The 19,041-nt window shown below is 36.0% G+C and overlaps 1 protein-coding gene across 1 annotated transcript in view; it reads left to right on the top strand.

The window, feature by feature from the left end:
• The window catches only part of MICU2 (mitochondrial calcium uptake 2), a 134,207-nt gene that overhangs the window by 48,941 nt on the left and 66,225 nt on the right, over positions 1-19,041 (top strand). Inside the window, exons 3-4 of the mRNA XM_014837139.3 lie at positions 12,931-12,962; positions 13,067-13,142. Coding sequence (XP_014692625.3) covers positions 12,931-12,962; positions 13,067-13,142 — 108 coding nt within the window. The remainder of the gene's footprint in view (positions 1-12,930; positions 12,963-13,066; positions 13,143-19,041) is intronic.

The following is a 19,041-nucleotide window of genomic DNA, read 5'->3' as shown; positions in this document are numbered from 1 at the left end:
GAACCGTTTTTTACAAAGCTTTACTGAGGTGTAATTGATGTGCTATAAGCTGCACATATTTAAACCATACAATGTGATTGCTTTGATGTAAGTGTACACTCATGAGGCCATCCAAATCATGATAATGGACATATCTGTACCTCTCAGAGTCGCCTGTGCCCTTAATCTCTCCCTCTGCCTTCATGGCAACTATTGGTTTACTTTCTTTCACGGAAAATTTGTATTTTATAGAGTTTTATATGATTGGAATCATTAAATGCTTTTTTTAAAAAAATTTTTATTTCCTTCCTGTTGCGTAATTATTTTGAGATTAATAAATGTTGCTTATGTGAGTAATTTGTTATCGCTGGGTACTGTTTTCCTGTATGGATGTAATATGTTTTGTTTATCCATTTCTCTGTTAACGGACAACAGCTTGTTTCCAGTTTGGTGCTATAATAAAGCTTCATATGTCTGCCAAATGGAAAAAAAATTAAAAAATAATAAATAAACAATATATGTAAGGTACCTTGGAATGTGTGGTACCATTGTGATCAAGGCAGAGTGGTATGTTGGAGTCAAACAGACCTGGAATCAATTCTGTCTTCCCCACTTTAGCCCTATTGTGTGACCTTGGGGAAGCTACCTAACCTCTCCTGTCTGTTTGCAGATCTGTAAAATAATAGTGTCTACCTCATAATGTTGTCATGATGATTAAATTAGTGAATGTGCGGAAACCTGCAGCTTTAGTTATAATTAACATTCCCAATTAAAAGACTAAAATTAGAAGTCTAAAGCCATTAATCTGCAAAATCCATATTAAGATCTCATCAGGTAAACATTAGCAGCTACAAATTTTAAATTAAGAAATAATACCTTTTTTTGGCGAGCAAGGTGGCCCTGAGCTAACATCTGTGCCAGTCTTCCTCTATTTTGTATGTGGGTCACCACCTCCGCATGGCTTGATGAGTGGTGTAGGTCTGTGCCCAGGGTCTGAACCCATGAACCTGGGCTGCTGAAATGGAGCACGCTGAACTTAACCACTACACCACAGGGCAGACCCAGAAATAATACTTTTTTATTACAAAAATCTTTGTTCATTTTGGAACCTGAAATATTACAAAGTATGGAGCAGAAAATAAAGTCAACCGTAATTCTGTCACTGTCATCCAGAAGTAACTAGTATTAACACACATTATTTTACAAATTTGACATCATGCTTTATATAATATATACTGTTTTGTAACTTAACTTTAATGTATATGAGGATTATTCCTTGTCAATAAATATTTTTCTAAAATATTATTTTATGACTACACAGTACTCTTATTAATATACCATGACTTAATTGTTAGATCATTTTCTATAACTTTAATTATTATGAATAATGCTATAATGATGATATTTTCCATGAATCTTTAACTGGTTATTTTATAGGATAATTTTCTAGAAGTGTTATCATAAAATATAAACATTTTAAGACTTTTGAAGTATATTGCTAAATTGCCTGATAGATGTACTAGCAGATTGCCTCTTAGGGTGTACTAATTTCTGCTTCTCCTTAACTGGAAATTTTAGCTTTGATTTTTTTAAAGAAGTCCTGGGGTTTTTTTTTCATTACATTCAAGGAGAAATCTTTTTCAGTTCCTTTCTTACTACTGTTAATTAAAAGAAAGTGTACTTTGCATTGGCTTTTTAGAATGAGAGAGGGGCCACGCAACGTTCAGGGTCAATTAAGGCTTTAATTCACTTTCATACATTTCTTTTGAACTCCTCTCTCTTATTAACTCAAAACTATGGGATAAATTTCCTTCTTCTGTTTGAATTTCTCCTCCTGTAACATCTCTGAAATTTTTAAATTTAGATTCTGTACAAAGGCATAAACTTTGGCTTTAGACTACCTCCTTTTACTAGCTGAATAATCCAGAACAAGTAATCTCTTCTGTAAATCTGTTTCAAAACAGTTAATCTCTTCTGTAAATCTATTTCATCCATAAGGTGGGGATAAAAATAGTATCAGCCTCATAGGGTTATTTTGAGGATTAGATGAGATGATTTATGTAAAGTGCTTAGAACAGTGGCTAAACACATAGCATATGCTCAGTAAGTCTTAGCTGTGTTATTAATTGTATTAGTTTTAATTCACCAAAATTGCTCCTAATGAAAACTTGTATAAAATTGAGAGATAATTCACACACCACAAAATTTATCATTTTAAAGTGTACAATTCAGTGGCTTTTAGTATATTCACAAGGTTCTTCAGTCATCACCACTATCTAATTTCAGAACATTTTCATTATGCCTAGAAGAAATTCTGTAACCATTAGCATCATTTTCCGTCTCCCCTCCTCCTACGTCCTGGCAACCACTAATGTACTTTCTGTCTCTATGAATTTGCCCGTTTTAGACACCTCATATAAGTGGAATCATACAATATTTGTCCTTTTGTGCCTGCCTTCTTTCACTTAGTGTAATGTTCTCAAGGTTTATCATGTTATAGCATGTATTAGTACTTCACTTTTTTGGATGGTAGAATATATTCCATTGTATGGATATACCATATTTTGTTTGCTCATTCATCAGTTGATGGTTGTTTCTGTCTTTCAACTATCCCGATACCACTTCTCTGAACATTCATGTACAAATTTGTGAACATAACATTTTTGTTTTTTATTATTAATAGCCATGCAGTGGGTATAAAGTGTTATCTTGTGGTTTTGATTTGCATTTTCCTAATGATGATATTGAACGTCTCTTTGTGTGCTTGTTGTCCACTTGAATGTCATCTTTGAAAAAATGTCTCTTCATATCCTTTGCCCCTTTTTTAATTGGCTTATCTTTTTACTGTTGAGTTGTAAGAGTTCTTTATAAATTCTAAATACTAGACCGTTATCAGATATTTTCTCCCATTCTGTGTGTTGTCTTTTCACCTTTTTGATAGTGTCCTTTGATGCACAAAAGTTTTTAATATTGATGAAGTCCAATTTATCTATTTTTTCCTATGGTTACTTGTGCCATAGGTGTCATATCTAAGAAACTATTGGCTAATCCAGCGTCATGAAGATTTACACCTGCTTTCTTCTGACAGCTTTATAGTTTTAGTTCTTACATTTAGATCTTTGATCCACTTTGTGTTAATTTTTATATATAGAAGGTAAGGGTTCAAATTCATTCTTTTGCATTTGGATATCTAGTCCTCCCAGAACCATTTGTTGAAAAGATTGTTTCCCTAACGAAGTCTTTGTACCAGCTTCTTTCTTTTTCAGTGGAAAAATTTGGGGTGATTTTCCTGAAATATTTACATCATTGCTCTTTTTTTTTTTTTGGTGAGGAAGATTGGCCCTGAGCTAACATATGTTGCCAGTCTTCCTCTATTTTGTATGTGGGATGCCACCATAGCATGGCTTGATGAGCAGTGTGTAGGTTTGCACCTGGGATCCAAACCAGTGAACCCCAGGCTGCTGAAGCTGAGCGCATGAACCCAACGGCTATGCCTCCGGGCCGGCCCCGTGCATCATTGCTTTTTAAATGCCATTGTGTGACTAAGAGTTTTATATAATTGTTGCTCTGGATTTCTTCCAAAAGAGGTGATAAAGTTCAGGCTTAATTACATCTTCACACTAATAAAACCTACATTTTAAATAAGGTTCTTTATCTTATGCTTAGTACCAGTTTATTAGTTGTGTTTGAAGTAGGTTCTTTGCTATCATGTTCATTATTGGGGCACAGAGGCAATGCCTTGTCTGGCATAGTCTGTTGTGATTTCAGGTTGTCCTGGATTTCTTTAGTTTCAAGTTTATGCTTGAAATTTCTCGTGTTTAAATACCTACTCTTGACAAGCAGTAAACAGTGTTGATGAGGATATGGTGAAATTGGAATCCTCAGACATTGCTGATAGGAATGCAAAACGGTACAGCCGCTTTGGAAAATGGTACAGCAGTTCCTCAAAATGTTAAACATAGAGTTGCCATATAACCCAGCAATTCCGCTTGTAGCTATACAACCAAGAGAAGTAAAAACATACGTTCACACAAAAACTTGCACCTGAATGTTCATAGCAACATTATTCATAATAGCCAAAACAACCATGTCTATCAGTGGATGAATGGGCCAACAAATGTGGTATAACCATGCAATGGAATATTATTCATCTGTTTTTAAAAATGAAGTACTGTTGCATGCTGCAACATTATGAACCTTGAGAACATTATGCTAAGTGAAAGAAGCCAGTCACAAAAGGCCACATATTGTGTGATTCATTTATCTGAAATGTCCAGAATAGGCAGATCTATAGAGACAGAAAGCACGTTAGTAGTTGCCCAGGAGTTGAGGAGGGGGAGTAAGACTGCTAATGGACTTTTCATTCTTTTTAGGCGTGATGAAAATGTTCTGAAATTAAATTGTGGTGATGGTTATACAACTCTATGAATATACTAAAACCCATTGAATTATATGGTTTAAATGGATAGATTTTATGATATATGAAGTTTATAACATTAAAGCTGTAAAAGATACATATGTGAAAAATACCATTCTTGTTCCCAATTGAAGACATTAATTTTTAAATTATTATACTTTAGAAAAAATAAATGATGGGGCCGGCCCCATGGCCAAGTGGTTAAGTTTGCATGCTTTGCTTTGGCAGCCTGAGATTTGCCGGTTCAGATCCTGGGCACAGACCTACACACTACTCCTCAAGCCATGCTGTGGCAGTGTCCCATGTAGAGGAACTAGAATGACCTACAACTAGGATATACAACTATGTGCTGGGGCTTTGGGGAGGGAAAAAAAAAGAGGAAGATTGGCAACAGATGTTAGCTCATATCCAGTCTTCCAGAAAACAAAAACAAAATGTTTAAATAAATAAATAAATGGAGAATGACACTAAAATAATAAAAACATGACACTCTGTGCTTTTCCAATATCAGAGAATTTGTTGTATCTCCAAGTAGGTATGTGAACCGAAATATTCCTTTAGTGCATTTCTAAGACAAAAGTGAACTGATTTGTAGGGACTAACTCATTTTTATGTAATAAAACTTTTAAAATCACAAGTTGGTGATAATTAGCTGCATAGGCCTCCAAGCCCTCGCCAGGAAGTCTCCTTCCCACTCCTCCCGTGGAACAGAAAATCTGCACCTAGGTCGGCCAGGACCGTGAGCACAGTCTGTTCTCACAGCATTTGGACGCTGCACAGAAGCATCGGATGTTCCAATTGCTCTACACACACAAACACTGTCTACTCTCTGGGCTTTCTTGTAAACACACACATAAAAACACACACCTAAGAGGGAGCCCAATAAGGATTTCCTTAGTTGTCAGGCTGCAAGAGGCAAATAACTTGACTTATATGTCACCTGGCTCATCACCAGCCTCCCCCAACTGGGGAGTGCATTTTGCTGTGTGAGAAGAGCAGGTTGAAAGTCCACAGGCCCTGCGTTTCATTCTTAAGATAGACTGCTCCTCCTGCAGGGGTTTGGATTCAGGAAGTGTTTTCTCTTTCTCCTGTTCTTCAGACATTCTTCTGCTTACAATCAGCTTACTCATTGTTGCCTTACTGGAGTACTCTTTCCTCTCTGAATGATATAAAAAGGAATCATTAAAAAGAAGTAATGAGTTACAGACAAAGCTATAATAGAATGAAAGTTTTAAGATATCATTCTTCTCATAAACAAAGCTCGAAGTGAGTTATTACTTTTCTGATAGCCTCTATAAAATAATTTTAAATTTGAGATTCTTTGGAATCCCATCCAGTTTAAGCCTACTTTATGGGATCTATACAACAAATAAAAAGTAAAACAAGATAAATTAAAGCCCTTAATTCTAAAATGATTCAACTTGCCAGTATCATGAAGAAAAAAAAGACTTAGATTCTTTTTTCTAATAGCATTCATATACATATGACTTCTGGTTTATTTTTGTGATTGTTATAACAAGAAACTGGAAAAACTGTTTCCTGTTCATTTTTAAAAGGTCATTTATCAGCACCAGTTGGTACTGTTTTGGAATGTGACATCAAGAAGCATTAGCCTAAAAGATTTATTCACCAGCCCTACCCCTTTCACAGCTGAAGCCTTGAATTCTGTTCCCAGATTTGTTCCATAGCGTGTTTATAAAATGGAGGCTGTGGCAAGATAACAAACTCTAATTTTTTGTTATAATATCTGGTTTTCCATGGGGGAAGGGGTAATATCTGGTTTTTGATAGGGGGTTGTGGACATGTGTAACCCTGATACATAAAGCAACTCAGTCTGATATTTAATGCTAAATAAGTGTTTCAGACTATATTAATAAATATTTTGGAGGATTTAGGCAATAAACGATACAGGCTTTCAAAGAGTCTTCAGGGCAGTTGTAGGGACAAAACTAATGCCTGCTTTAGAAGTTATTTCTTAAGGTTCCATCTTCAAGCAGTCTTCTCTCCTCCTTTTTGCCTTCTTACTCAGTGATCTTATTTACATCAGTGATTTAGCTGTTTGCTGAACACTGATTTCCATGTACATATCTCCAGGACCAACCTCTCAGCTGACCTCCACACCCATATGTCTGCCTGCCTTTTGGATATCTCCTCTCAAAAATACCAGAGGCATTTCAGGTCAACAACTCTAAATGTGTTGTAGATGCTCTGCTCCTCCCCCCACCACACACATATACCCCAAGCCTACTTCATAAGCTAGTCACTGCTAATGAATAACAGCATCAGGGTCTCTTGTTTGACACTGTAGTCCCTGCCAAGCACAGTGCTTGGCACAAATATTTATTGAATAGATAAATACATCAATCAATACAAATTATTAAATGAAATGATAAGTTATAATCCATACGTTTATTAAAATTTTTATTGGATACATTTCATGTGACAAGCACTATGTTACGCCTGCAGATTATAGTGGTGAATAAAACAGATGTTGTATTTAATAGAATTCGCAGTCTAAGGGTCTGGGTAATAGACTATCTTAAGTGTGGTAAAGTTTTAGCAGAGAGATCAGTGAGGGCTGGGGTACTCAGAACTTTACAAAGGGTATGAGAAGAATGGATAGAATTTCCTTAAGTGAAGAAAAAAGGGAGACTATTCCATATGAGGCAAAAAATCAGTTAAGATGCTGTACGGGAGGAAGAACTATTCCCCTACCCTCTAGGTCTTTCTGTCTAGTCTAAGAATTAAATTGACATGAGACAATAACAGGAGAAAATCAAACAAAGTTTAATAACATGTATACATGGGAGAAGCCCAGAAAAACTCAGTCACTCACCAGAATGGCCGAAGCTGCCAGCTTAAATATCATCTTCAGCTAAAGACAAAGGAGGATGTTGGGGTTAGTGGTTTGGGACTTCAAAGGGGAGGAAGGCAGTTTGCATGGAGATGGGAAAGCGATTGTTTGATAAACGAGTGTTTGCTGGGCCATCTTAGACAATGGGAGCCTCAAAAGAGATCTTTTGATAAAATGACCCTGGCTAGATGCCTTCCTGTTTACCACACCTAGGAATCATCCACAGTGATAGCTCATTCCTGGGACAGGCCTTCTATCTTAAATTCTTTTAGGCAGTTAAAAGGGAAGCTCAAAGTTTCTTTCAGAGTCTTTTGTTCTTAAAAATAATCAAGTCAAAGAGACACATTTTGGGGTGACCAGTTCTGGTCCCCCACGATGCTATAGCAGATTGTATTTCCAAAAATGACTGCAGCAATATTTCTGGTCCCATAAAAAAAAGCTCTTTCAGAACTTTGCCACTCTCCGTCAAGAGATGGAGGCTGATGTGTCCTCTTCCTTTGAACCTTTGTGGCTGCCTCAACTCATAAAGTATGCGTGAAAGTGACAGTATGGCACTTTTGAGGCTAGGTCCTAAAAGGCCATATGGACATAAAGCCAATTGCTAATATTGTTCTTAATGGTGAAAAATTGAATGCTTTGCCCCTAAGATCAAGAACTAGGCAAGCATGTTCACTCTCACCACTTGTATTCAACATTGCACTGGAAATCCTTGCCAGTGCAAAAAGGCAAGAAAAAGAAACGAGACCTACAAATTTAAAAGGAAGAGATAAAGCTGTCTTTGTTCAGAAGCGTGATTATCTATGTGGAAAACTCCAAATCATCTACAAATAATAAAACTACTGGAATTAACGAGTTATCAGGGTCACAGAATGCAGCTTCTCTATAGGAAAACCAATCCTGTTTCTTTACACCATCAGTCTCTGATCATCATGCTAAGTTTGTACAAGCCCCTAGCCTTACACTTTCTCCTACACACGCTAGCAAATTACCTGATCACCTACTCAGAGAGAAAATGGAAATCATTAGATAGTAATAACCTCAGCTTCCTGCCACCAAAACTACTTGCATGGCACTCAGCCCCTCCTTCCTTCTCATCACAATGGAAAAGACTAACAGAGCCTACTCTGTTCCTTGAGCGTTCCAACCCTTCCCATCTCAGAACTGATTCACATGCTATTCCTGGAATGCTTTTAACCCCACTTTTCTGAGCTAATTCATGCTAATCCTTCAGGTCTTAACTTAAGTATCTCTTATTAGGTGAAGCTTTCCCTTATCTTCTCCTCTCCCCATTATTTAGTTTCTTAGCTGCTGTATTTCCCCCTTTATATCAGTTTTAAACTGTAATTAAATAATTTGTTGTGTATAGTATTGTTCTTATTATTTCATGGAGCTTGAGGTTACAAAAAAGAGTCACATTTCTCTTTTTTCCCTTCAAAAACTATTTAAATATATTTCAGGACTTGACTTAGCAATGTTGACAGGGATGCCAGTTTTAGGCGTTTCAGGGGATCGCCATTTGTCTCCCTCCAGGAGAAATACCAGTCAGAGATATCTCTTGCTCTCACTATTTAAATATTCCAGCAAAAATAAACAAGCCATATGCTTTGCTGAATAACTCTCTTATTAGTGATATTAGGGAGTTTAGTTGTTTTGCTAATGTGTCATCTTCTGCCATGGTTTCCATAATAGCTGTGACTGAATTCAAGCAGCTATTGGAGTAATCAGCTCTGTTTTATACTAACTCTAATATTGACACCAAGTTGTTTGATATATTTATGCAAAAGATATGATGGACATGTCTCTGTTGTCTAATTTTTGTGTGTCAAAAGTCCACTTACCTCCAGCAAAATGAAACAATTAGATATCATTAGTAATGTTTTTATAGTTATGAGTATCAGCTAACTTTATTTTGGCTAGAGGCAAAGATTTATTTGACCTGTAACAACACTTGATATTGTATTAGTGCAGTTTTACTTATTGTAAGTAATAAAATGGCTGTTTGCCTGTAACAAGATGTGCTTATTCCTGGTTTTTACTTCAGAAATCCTCTGTAAACTGTGAAAACCACATAGTGGAATCTCTAGAATAGGTGGAGACCTTTAAAAACATTCTACTTTCTGAGCCAAAATTCCATCATAGTGCTTGAAGATCTGTACCTTCCTCTGCCAAGAAAAGCCACAGTGTATTTTCCATTCTTTCATACTCCTACAATAAAACATTACAGCCTCAACTCTAGATCTATGTTTTTTGCTGTTGAAGTTTTTTTCCCCATTCTGTTATTTTCATATATGAGTATGTGAATATATGAAATAGCTATGAAAATAATGACTGAAGTTATGTGTGTGAGAGTAAAAATAACCAAAGAAAGAAAAGCAGGAGTCCCGTCCCGTCTCCACCCTCCCCATACCCCCCCCCAAAACAGACAGCTAGATAGACCCAAAAAAAAGGGGGAAACCCGAAGGAGAAATTAGATTATTTAACAGATGAGTTTTACTCTTAAATAGAAAAACATGGCCAGAAATACTTAGATATATTTAATATGTCCTTGTGTTGTTATCGCTGTCAGGACAAAGGTCATAGCTCCTCATGTAGCAAGCAGATCAGACCGTGGAACTCTTATTTTGATACTCTGGTCCCTTTCCTGGTACAGCCCTTGAACAGTGGTATAAAAGTAGGCCCGCCTGGGTGAGACAAGCACCTATGGAAAAACCCTACCAGAGTGTTCTGGGTTTGAAACACCACGACCCCTTCTCTTACTAGGGAAAAGTTTAACAACTTAGGAGAAAGAAGAGTGAATAGGTGTTCTAGGTAGCTCTGCCTTATGTTTTTCTTTTTAATCTAAAAATTGAATTTTATGTAAGATAGTGACACCCAAAGTTTTTAATCAGCAAAGATAATTTCTTTATCATTTTCTAATGATTGATTCTGTTTTGAAAATGATTTTTACTTGGGGCCCGCCCTGTAGCCAGGTGGTTAAGTTTGCGCGGCCCAGGGTTTTGCAGGTTTGGATCCTGAGTGCGGACATGGCACCGTTCATCAGGCCATGCTGAGGCGGCGTCCCACATGCCACAACTAGAAGGACCCACAACTAAAATATACAACTGTGTACTGGGGGGATTTGGGGAGAAAAAGCAATAAAAAAAAAAAAAAAAAAGATTGGCAACAGTTGTTAGCTCAGGTGCCAATCTTTAAAAAAAAAAAAAAGAAAATGATTTTTACAAAAGAAGCTCATTAAGTACATGCTTTCTCCATCTTTAATGATCAAATACACATGCAAATACCAAACGAAACTTGTAATCAACATGAAATAACCAGTGTCATCGTTTTGAGTTATAATCGAAAGTAACAAAACTGCTGCTCTAACATACCATCCTTAACTGTTCAGTTCCATGAAGTCTTCTCAAGTGTTGAAAGTAGTCCACAGGTCCCCATTACTACTTTAATGGGGCTCAAAGAGTCTAACACCTGTTTTTGAAAAATCTGTATGAGAAAAGAAATTCTCCACTGCCATATCGTGACCTGATTCCTCTTGTCCATCGCTGGGCATTATTTGTTTTATTTGTAAAATGGGGATAATAATTGATTAACAGGCAGGGATCTGAATAAGAAAGCATTCTGGAATCTTTTCTAATTTTTTATTCAGTTATTTGTTCAGTACATATTTAAGTGCTAAGCACTGAACTACATAAAAGTAAGACTGATATGGGATCTGCCTCAATAGTGTTTACAATTTAGTTCTTACCCGGTACTCTGGTGTTAATACTATTCAATTAGTTTCTGACTTTATTGTTGTATTTCATTCATATAGTACTGAGTTTTATTGGCTTAGCTGTTTGGCATCTCTTCTGTCCTCACTGGGTTTCAAGTAGAAGGATTTTTATTTATTTATTTTTTTGAGGAAGATTAGCCCTGAGCTAACATCTGCCGCCAATCCTCCTCTTTTTGCTGAGGAGGACTAGCCCTGAGATAATATCCATGCCCATCTTCCTCTACTTTATATATGGGACCTGCCACAGCATGGCTTGATAAGCGATCTGTAGGTCCACACCCAGGATCTGAACCAGCGAACCCTGGGCTGCCAAAGCAGAACATGTGAACTTAACCACTGCACCACTGGGCTGGCCCCAAAGGATTTTTTTTTTTTTTCCCCAAGAAAGATTTCTAAAAGACCAAAGAAGAATCTAGCTATAAAAAAGATATAAGACCCCTTAGAAATAATCTTTTGTGTTAGAAACCATCCATATTGCCGCCTCAAAATGTCAGTTATTGCTTCCTAGAGTACTTTATCAGTTGTGTGCAAGGATTAATCTCTCTTTAAAAAACTAATGGGACTAACCTTAATTTTCTAAAAATAAAAGTGCATATGGTAATGAATAATTTGTGACGTAACTTTAAGAAAAGCAATATAAGGCATGTGAATCATAATCAGTTTTTTTTAATAAGAATATGCAGATAGCTAAAATACATGTATTACATGCTTTTCTGGGGGTTATCAGCATTACATTACTACGTATTTCTTTATACACATTCACACAGACATTTAGATTTGTAAATTAAATGATAATTTTGTCTATTTGATGATCTCATGGTATAATAGCACCTAATATTAGAATCTAGAGTTCTTTATCATTGGGTGACACATAATAGTTTATTAATGAATAAAAATTATCCCAAAATAGTAACACCTAAGCTTACATTGTCATAGATGTTTGTAAAAATTATATAGTCGTATTCACAACTAAAATTTGATGAATAATGCAAAAATAAAATCTTAACAGTTTATTACCAAATAACAGTATTTGTCCCCAGTAGATTTATAGTCCAAATTAAGTATCCCAAGCTAAGGAAAAGACACCTCTGAAAGTATTCATTTTTTTTTAACCTGTCACCTAAATTTTCATAGACCATTTAATGGTACTGAGGGAACTTCATGGATAAGATAATTTTGAGAGCAAGAAGGGAAACTCGTGATGCGCATATCTTATGTCAGAAACAAAACATTTTTACTATTGTTCTAGATGTGTAAAATGGCTTGAGGCTATCTTCAGAATAAGTCTCAACAAAATAAGCAATGTGATTACTTTAGAATTAGAATAGATCAGAGGGAAATTATGTAAGAAGTAAAGAAGATAGCTGAAAACCGGAAAGAATTTTAAATCTGTTATCCAATAGGAAATCATTAAAAGTAACATCACCTTAGAACAAGCAGTCATGTTAGCTAACCTTTTAAATTTGACTGGAGAGCTGTAAGCTTAAGAGAACTTTTCAGGGTTTAAAAGTGTAACTTTCTAAAACATGAATGTGTACGTTTTTAATCAGTGAATGCAAGAAGAGACAGATTTTAATAATCATGAAGAAAGAAATCATTTGGCAAGAATTTATTTATGGTGCAGACAACTAAAGTAAGGAAGGTGGTCATACGATTTCATATGTCTGAAATGGGGTGAGTGAAGTTGAAACTAGGTCTTACAAAGAACTACAATACAATGTCTTTGTGTTTAGACTTAGAATTCTCTGGCTCATAACTTTGGTTCAATGATGTGAGCTAAAATTGCCAAACATTTATTCTTTTATAAATAATTAGTTGTTTATTTTGTCTTTTAAATTATTTTCTTTCTTAATGGAAATTGCATTTTACCAAGCAATATGGCTACTAAATAATGTTTCTTCTTTTCTATAGGTAAAACTTCAGTCAGGAAGCTGACAAAAAAGGTAAGCAATGTGGCGGAGTGAGGCAGTTTCTTTCTTTTTTTTTTGTAAGATAGAAAACAGCTTTTATAAGTTAAATTGAAATATTTTAATATGTTTATTCAAAGGACATCGAGGATGTACTGGCAGGAATCCAAAAAGCTGGTTGTGGATCTACGTTTTTTAGAGACCTTGGTGATAAAGGTAATGTTGATTTGTTGTTAAATTTCCATTTATGTATTTTATTTAACCAAAATAGTATTAAGGAATTAAATTGTGAGGTTTGCAACTGTATATTAGACAATATACAGTAGAGAATCTACACAGCTTATTTACCATGAAGGAAGAAGGATTGTGAACCTGTGCATCTTTACTGTGTTATTTAATAGATGTTTTAAGCCTCCTTGTTACCAGATCGAATGACGATATTTTATATTCTCTGCTTGTGTGATCTCGGTATTTGATACTGTTATCTACTCTCACCTCAAAACAGTCCCCTCTTTTGGCTTTTATGACCCCATCCTTTCTTATATTTTCTTACCATCCTAGTTATTTCTTTTCTATCTCTTTTGATGAAATTCAACCAGAATCACCTAAACTGGCAAAATCAAACATGAGGTTATTCTAATGGGGGTGAGTTTGAAGGAAGGGATTGACTAGTCAATCCTAAAACAGCGTAAGAAATTCTGTATCTCATACGAAATAATAAGGTTTAACAGCAAGATTTAACAAACTTTGAAGAAAGTAGGAGACTACCTGCCAAATGAAGGTTGATGGGTTTTTTTGGTTGATTCTGGTTTTTTTTTTTTTTTCTTTTTGAAAGATTTTATTTTTCTTTTTTCTACCCAAAGCCCCTGGTACATAGTTGTGTAATTGTTTTAGTTGTGGGTCCTTCTGGTTGTGGCATGTGGGATGCCACCTCAGCATGGCCTGATGAGCAGTGCCATGTCCGCGCCCAGGATCCGAACCAGCAAAACCCTGGGCCACCAAAGCGGAGTGGGTGAACCCAACCACTTGGCCACAGGGCAGCCCAGGGTGATGTTTTTGAGGCCTAGCATATGATGTGGGAGTTGAGATGTCAAAGAGCAGAAAGCAAACATTCATTTTCTTGATATGAAGAAGATAGTGAGTAGTGGTTGAGCTTATATAAAACAGATTAATGGAAGCCTTGAAAGCAACTGTGAGATTTGAAGAGAAGCTAGAAAGTTATTCTAGTTTCCCAAACTGTGTTTAGTTACAGTCTAAATTCTTCATATGAAGCAGGGCAGGGGGAGGAGGGGGATGCCTGTAGATTTTCTTTATTCTTTGCTTTAAATTGAGACTACTGATACATATATATCTCTATTGCTATATCTGTCTCTATATCTATATATATACACCTTTCTAACTATCAAGGAGATACATTTATCAACCTACTAAAGTGTTTTCCTCATTGGATAGTTCTCTTTCCCTGTTCTTTACATAGCTGGAGGACTATTTATATCTCAGAATGAACAAGGGCATCATACATTTCCAAGATTTCTTGGAGAATGAAAAGCCAGTATTTCTGGATGATTGGGGGAAAGGCCCTTAGTGTGATTCACTATTCAAAAAATAAATAGAAAATGGAAACAGCAGAAAGTTTGATTTTTTTTGCTTTAAGCGAAGTCCGTGAGGCTATGAGTAGGAGAAATAGAGGAAAGATGATTAGCCAGAGCGGCTTTAAGAGGAACTAGAAAGAATAAATGACTGCAAGGATAGATAATAGAGAGAGCACGCACTTCAGTCGGAGAGAAAAGAATAAGAAATGTACACTGGGCAGCTGCAGGAGGAGAATTAACTTCCCACCTTTCACACAGGAGTGTATAAAAGAGCAGCCTTCATTAATAAAGGACTGGTAGGGAAATCAGGTCTTAAAGATAGGACTTATTGGTGACAAGAAAATTAAGCAACTGACAGGGAAATGAGGCAGAACAGCAGAGTTGCGTAATTCTGAAGAGTTAGAAGAACCATGCAAGGGCAGAGTGAGAACTCCGACTGTCTCACCGTTTCTCCAGATGCTGGCTTTCCTGTGCTTGCTTTTATTCAACTCTGATTGGGGTCTCAGCCCTGACTCTTCACATTGTCCGTCCCTCCAACACATCTACTTTACCGCAGGCTGGGTGAAAAGTGTCCTTAAAGTTGGAAAGGCTTCACAGGTTGAATACATGGAACCTCACAACTTCTGTGTATCTTGGAGTTTATAAGCTGCTTTAATAAAGATACTTCTATCTATTTCCAGGCTTAGAGTGGGAAAACATGTAAACATCTGGCACAGTGCCCTGAGATCAACTGTCAATAAAAGATCTTATTTTATTAAGCAAATCCACGTGCCACAGGTTCTCCTGGAGTCTCTGAAACCACATCATCCCAATTCTCTGTGCTTCTCTTTCCATCATTGGCTTCTCTTCCTCCCTCTGCCCATTAAAAGTTGGTGCTTCCTGGGATTCTGTCCTTCACTTCCTGCTCTTCTGCTTCAGCCTCTTTGGTTTTAGCATCCGTGTATACTAATCACTCTCAACTCTCTTCCAGTGTCTCCAGCCCAGGCTACTCTCCTGAGCTTCAGGCTTCTCTACACAAACCAGCTGCCTGACATCTGCTTGTGAATCTCTCACTTACCTTGAATTCATCATATCCTAAACTGAACTCACCATCTTACCCCTAAACCAACTCCTCCTTTATTCTTGGTCTCATTTGGTAGTAATACCGCTCACCCAGCTCATCGAAACCTGGGAAATATCTTTGAACCCTTTCTTCTTTTGCCCCACCCATCCTTAACATGCGGTCAAACACAAAGTCTTTCTAATTTTGCCTCCTAAATATTTATTGAATTCATCCTCTCTTCTCCCTATCTCTAGAGAACTTGCGGGAAACAGAACAAGAAAAAATCTTGAGGAAGGACTTAATAGTTATTTTTTAGTTTTTCTCTGAAATACATGAGTTGAAGTGTAGTTTTCAACTTAAAAAACACTAATATGAATATTTTATAGGAAAAATTCAACAAAAACTTTTTTCAGAAATATTCCTTTGTTTATATTAATGAAGTAAGAACTATCAAAATTTATAATGTATCAACTAGCAAAAGGTACTATATTCTTGAAATAAAATAATTCACCCACCGTACATTATTATAAAGAAAAACAAATTATAATTATTATTCATTTTTTAAAAACTGAGCAGAATTCTCAATATAATACCATCCTCAAGGATGTACTGAATATAAATTATAAGATATGATGTAGGATATAAGTATATTTTTTCTTGTTTTTTTTTTTTGAGGAAGATTAGCCCTGAGCTAACATCTGCTGCCAATCCTCCTCTTTTTGCTGAGGAAGACTGGCCCTGAGCTAACATCCATGCCCATCTTCCTCTACTTTTTATATATGGGACGCCTGCCACAGCATGGCTTGCCAAGCAGTGCCATGTCCTCACCCGGGATCCAAACCAGCGAACCCTGGGCTGCCGAAGCAGAACATATGAACTTAACCACTGCGCCACTGGGCCAGCCCAGTATATTCTTATGATGTGGTAATTTGTCTTTGGGGAACAGGGTTCTTAAAATTGCATTCACTATCAAGTCATATTTTAGAATGGTTCCAAATTTTAAATATTTCTAGAGAAACAGAGTAACTAACAGAATTTAATCATCTCTTCTAGTAGTCTTTAAGAATTCTTTAACAAATTTTTAAATATAAATTATTTAAAATACTTCCCTATTTAACATGCAATTTTGAAACATTGCCATTTAACAGCATTTCTTTTACAATTAAATGTAACAAATATGTATTAAACTTTTCTCCTATAAAGTGCTGAGGTGTCAGTTTTCTTTAAAAGCGTTTTCAAAAGGCAGATACCTAGAATGCTGTTGTAGAACTGTATTATTTATAGTCTGTCTTGAGAGTGTAGGGTACTGTTTTTATACTGTCTCTCAACTCTGTTTTTATTCAAGCTTTTTAAGTCAGTATTTCAAAGAAAGACTCTGGAATTTCTTTTTCAAAAAGTTCCCCTTGTGTAAAGGATATGTACCTATGTCTAGAGAAAAGAAAAGTGAGGTCTCCTTTTGGCACCAAGCCCAGTTCAGTCTAGCAATTTGGCCATTTTTTCACATTGTCATATTCCTTTGAAAATTAGAAAAAAGCTATTCACTTTTTGAGGCTGCCAAGAGATGAAATACTTTGATCTTTCAACTAACGTTAGAGCACTTCTCTCAGGTACGAGATATGACAAAACACATTTAATTTATTCTCCTTTTATATAAACACTGAATATTTTTAAGAAAAAATATCTGAAGACTTACTATAGGCTTTTTTATTAAAGAGAAGTACGCCTGCTCCAAAATAAAAACGACAACAAGAAAGTTGGTTATGCAAAAAAAATGTAAGTCACTAAAAACATTTAAAATATATACCTAAAGTTACTGTTAGCTAAAACAATGAATTACGTAGACGCAAGATCTTTACTTGCCTTGCTCTGAACTATTTTTGTCCCTGAGTCTCTGCTTTATTTGATTGGGAGCTGTTAGGTTGTGGTCTTCCTTCCTTCAACAGTAAATACGTATCCACTGCCATCACCTGCTTCAAGCCTTTCTTCCTCATTTCTGCACTACCTTGGTAGCTTTATTTCCCATTGCTTCTTCCACATGAACATTGGTTCAGACAGACCATCACTTTTTGATTTTCTTATTCGGTTTCATCTATATTATATGGCTTTCTCACTTATATCACACCAGCTTAATTAAAATTTTCACCCATCATTCAAAGACCATTTTTAGAATTACTTCTTGTATGACATCTCTGATCATCTGAACTCTGGAAATGATTTCACATTTTTCTAAAGTTCTGTAACTCCTATTATCAGTGGTATTTAGCGTTTTCTGTAAACATTTACATTTTGGCTTCCTGGTGGAAGTATACAGCACCATCTATTAAGAATTCTAGCCAAAAGTCAAATTTGAATCTGAGCAGAGCTCTGGATCTAAGTACCAGTTTGTGGAAAATAGAGAAATTAGAGGAACATGTGAAATGACACGAAGAAGATGCAATCAGCAAAATTGCCTAGACTATGAGAAACTCCCCAGGACAAATGATCAGGCTTCTTCAACAATTAAGTTGAAAAGGAAGGAAAAAAAGACAAGGGGGAACCTATAAATTAAAAGAGATTTAAGATACAAGAAACAAAAGAGAAAATTGAAAACTTTTGTGAATCAAAGTACACTATCAAGAGAGTAAAAAGGCTACACACAGGATGGGAGAAAATATTTGCAAATCATTTATTAGGAGTTACTATCCAGGATATATCCTACAACTCAACAACAAGAAAAACCAAACAGCCCAATTTAAAAATGGGCAAAGGACTGGAATAGACATTCTCCAAAGAAAATATACAAATGGCTAATTCAAACATGAAAAGATCCTCAGCATCACAAATCATTAGGGAAATGCAAATCAAAACCACAATGAGATACCGCTTCACATCCCTTATTATCAAGGGAAAAAAAATAAGTATTGGCAAGCATATGGAGAAAATATAACCCTTGTGTGTTTTTGGTGGGACTATAAAATGGTGCATCCACTGTGGAAAACAGTATGGTGGTTCCTCAAAAAATTACACATAGAATGACCATATGCTCCAGCAATCCCATTGCTGGCTATGTACCCAAAGGAATTAAAAGCAGGGACTCAAACAGATATTTGTACACCAGTATTGCAGCATTAATCACAATAGCCGAAAGGTTGAAACAACCCAGATGTCCATCAACAGAGAAATGGATAAAGAAAATGTGGTATGTACATATAAAGGGATATTATTCATCCTTAAAAAGGAATGGAATTCTGATACATTCTACAACATGGATGAACCTTGAAGACATTATGGTAAGTGAAGTAAGACAGTCACAAAAGGACAAATATTGTATGATTCCACGTATATGAGATACCTAGAGTAGACTAAGTCGTAGAGACAGAAAGTAGAATAGAGTTACAAGGGGATGGGGCAGAAGAGAAGGGGGAGTTAGTTTTAATGAGTATGGGATTTCAGTTTATGATGATGAAAATGTTCTGATAATTGATGCAAAACAATATGAATG

Source organism: Equus asinus, chromosome 11 (assembly GCF_041296235.1).
Source record: "Equus asinus isolate D_3611 breed Donkey chromosome 11, EquAss-T2T_v2, whole genome shotgun sequence".
Lineage (NCBI taxonomy): Eukaryota > Metazoa > Chordata > Mammalia > Perissodactyla > Equidae > Equus > Equus asinus.
Note: the sequence above shows the minus strand (reverse complement) of the source record. Positions and strands in the feature narration are given on the sequence as shown.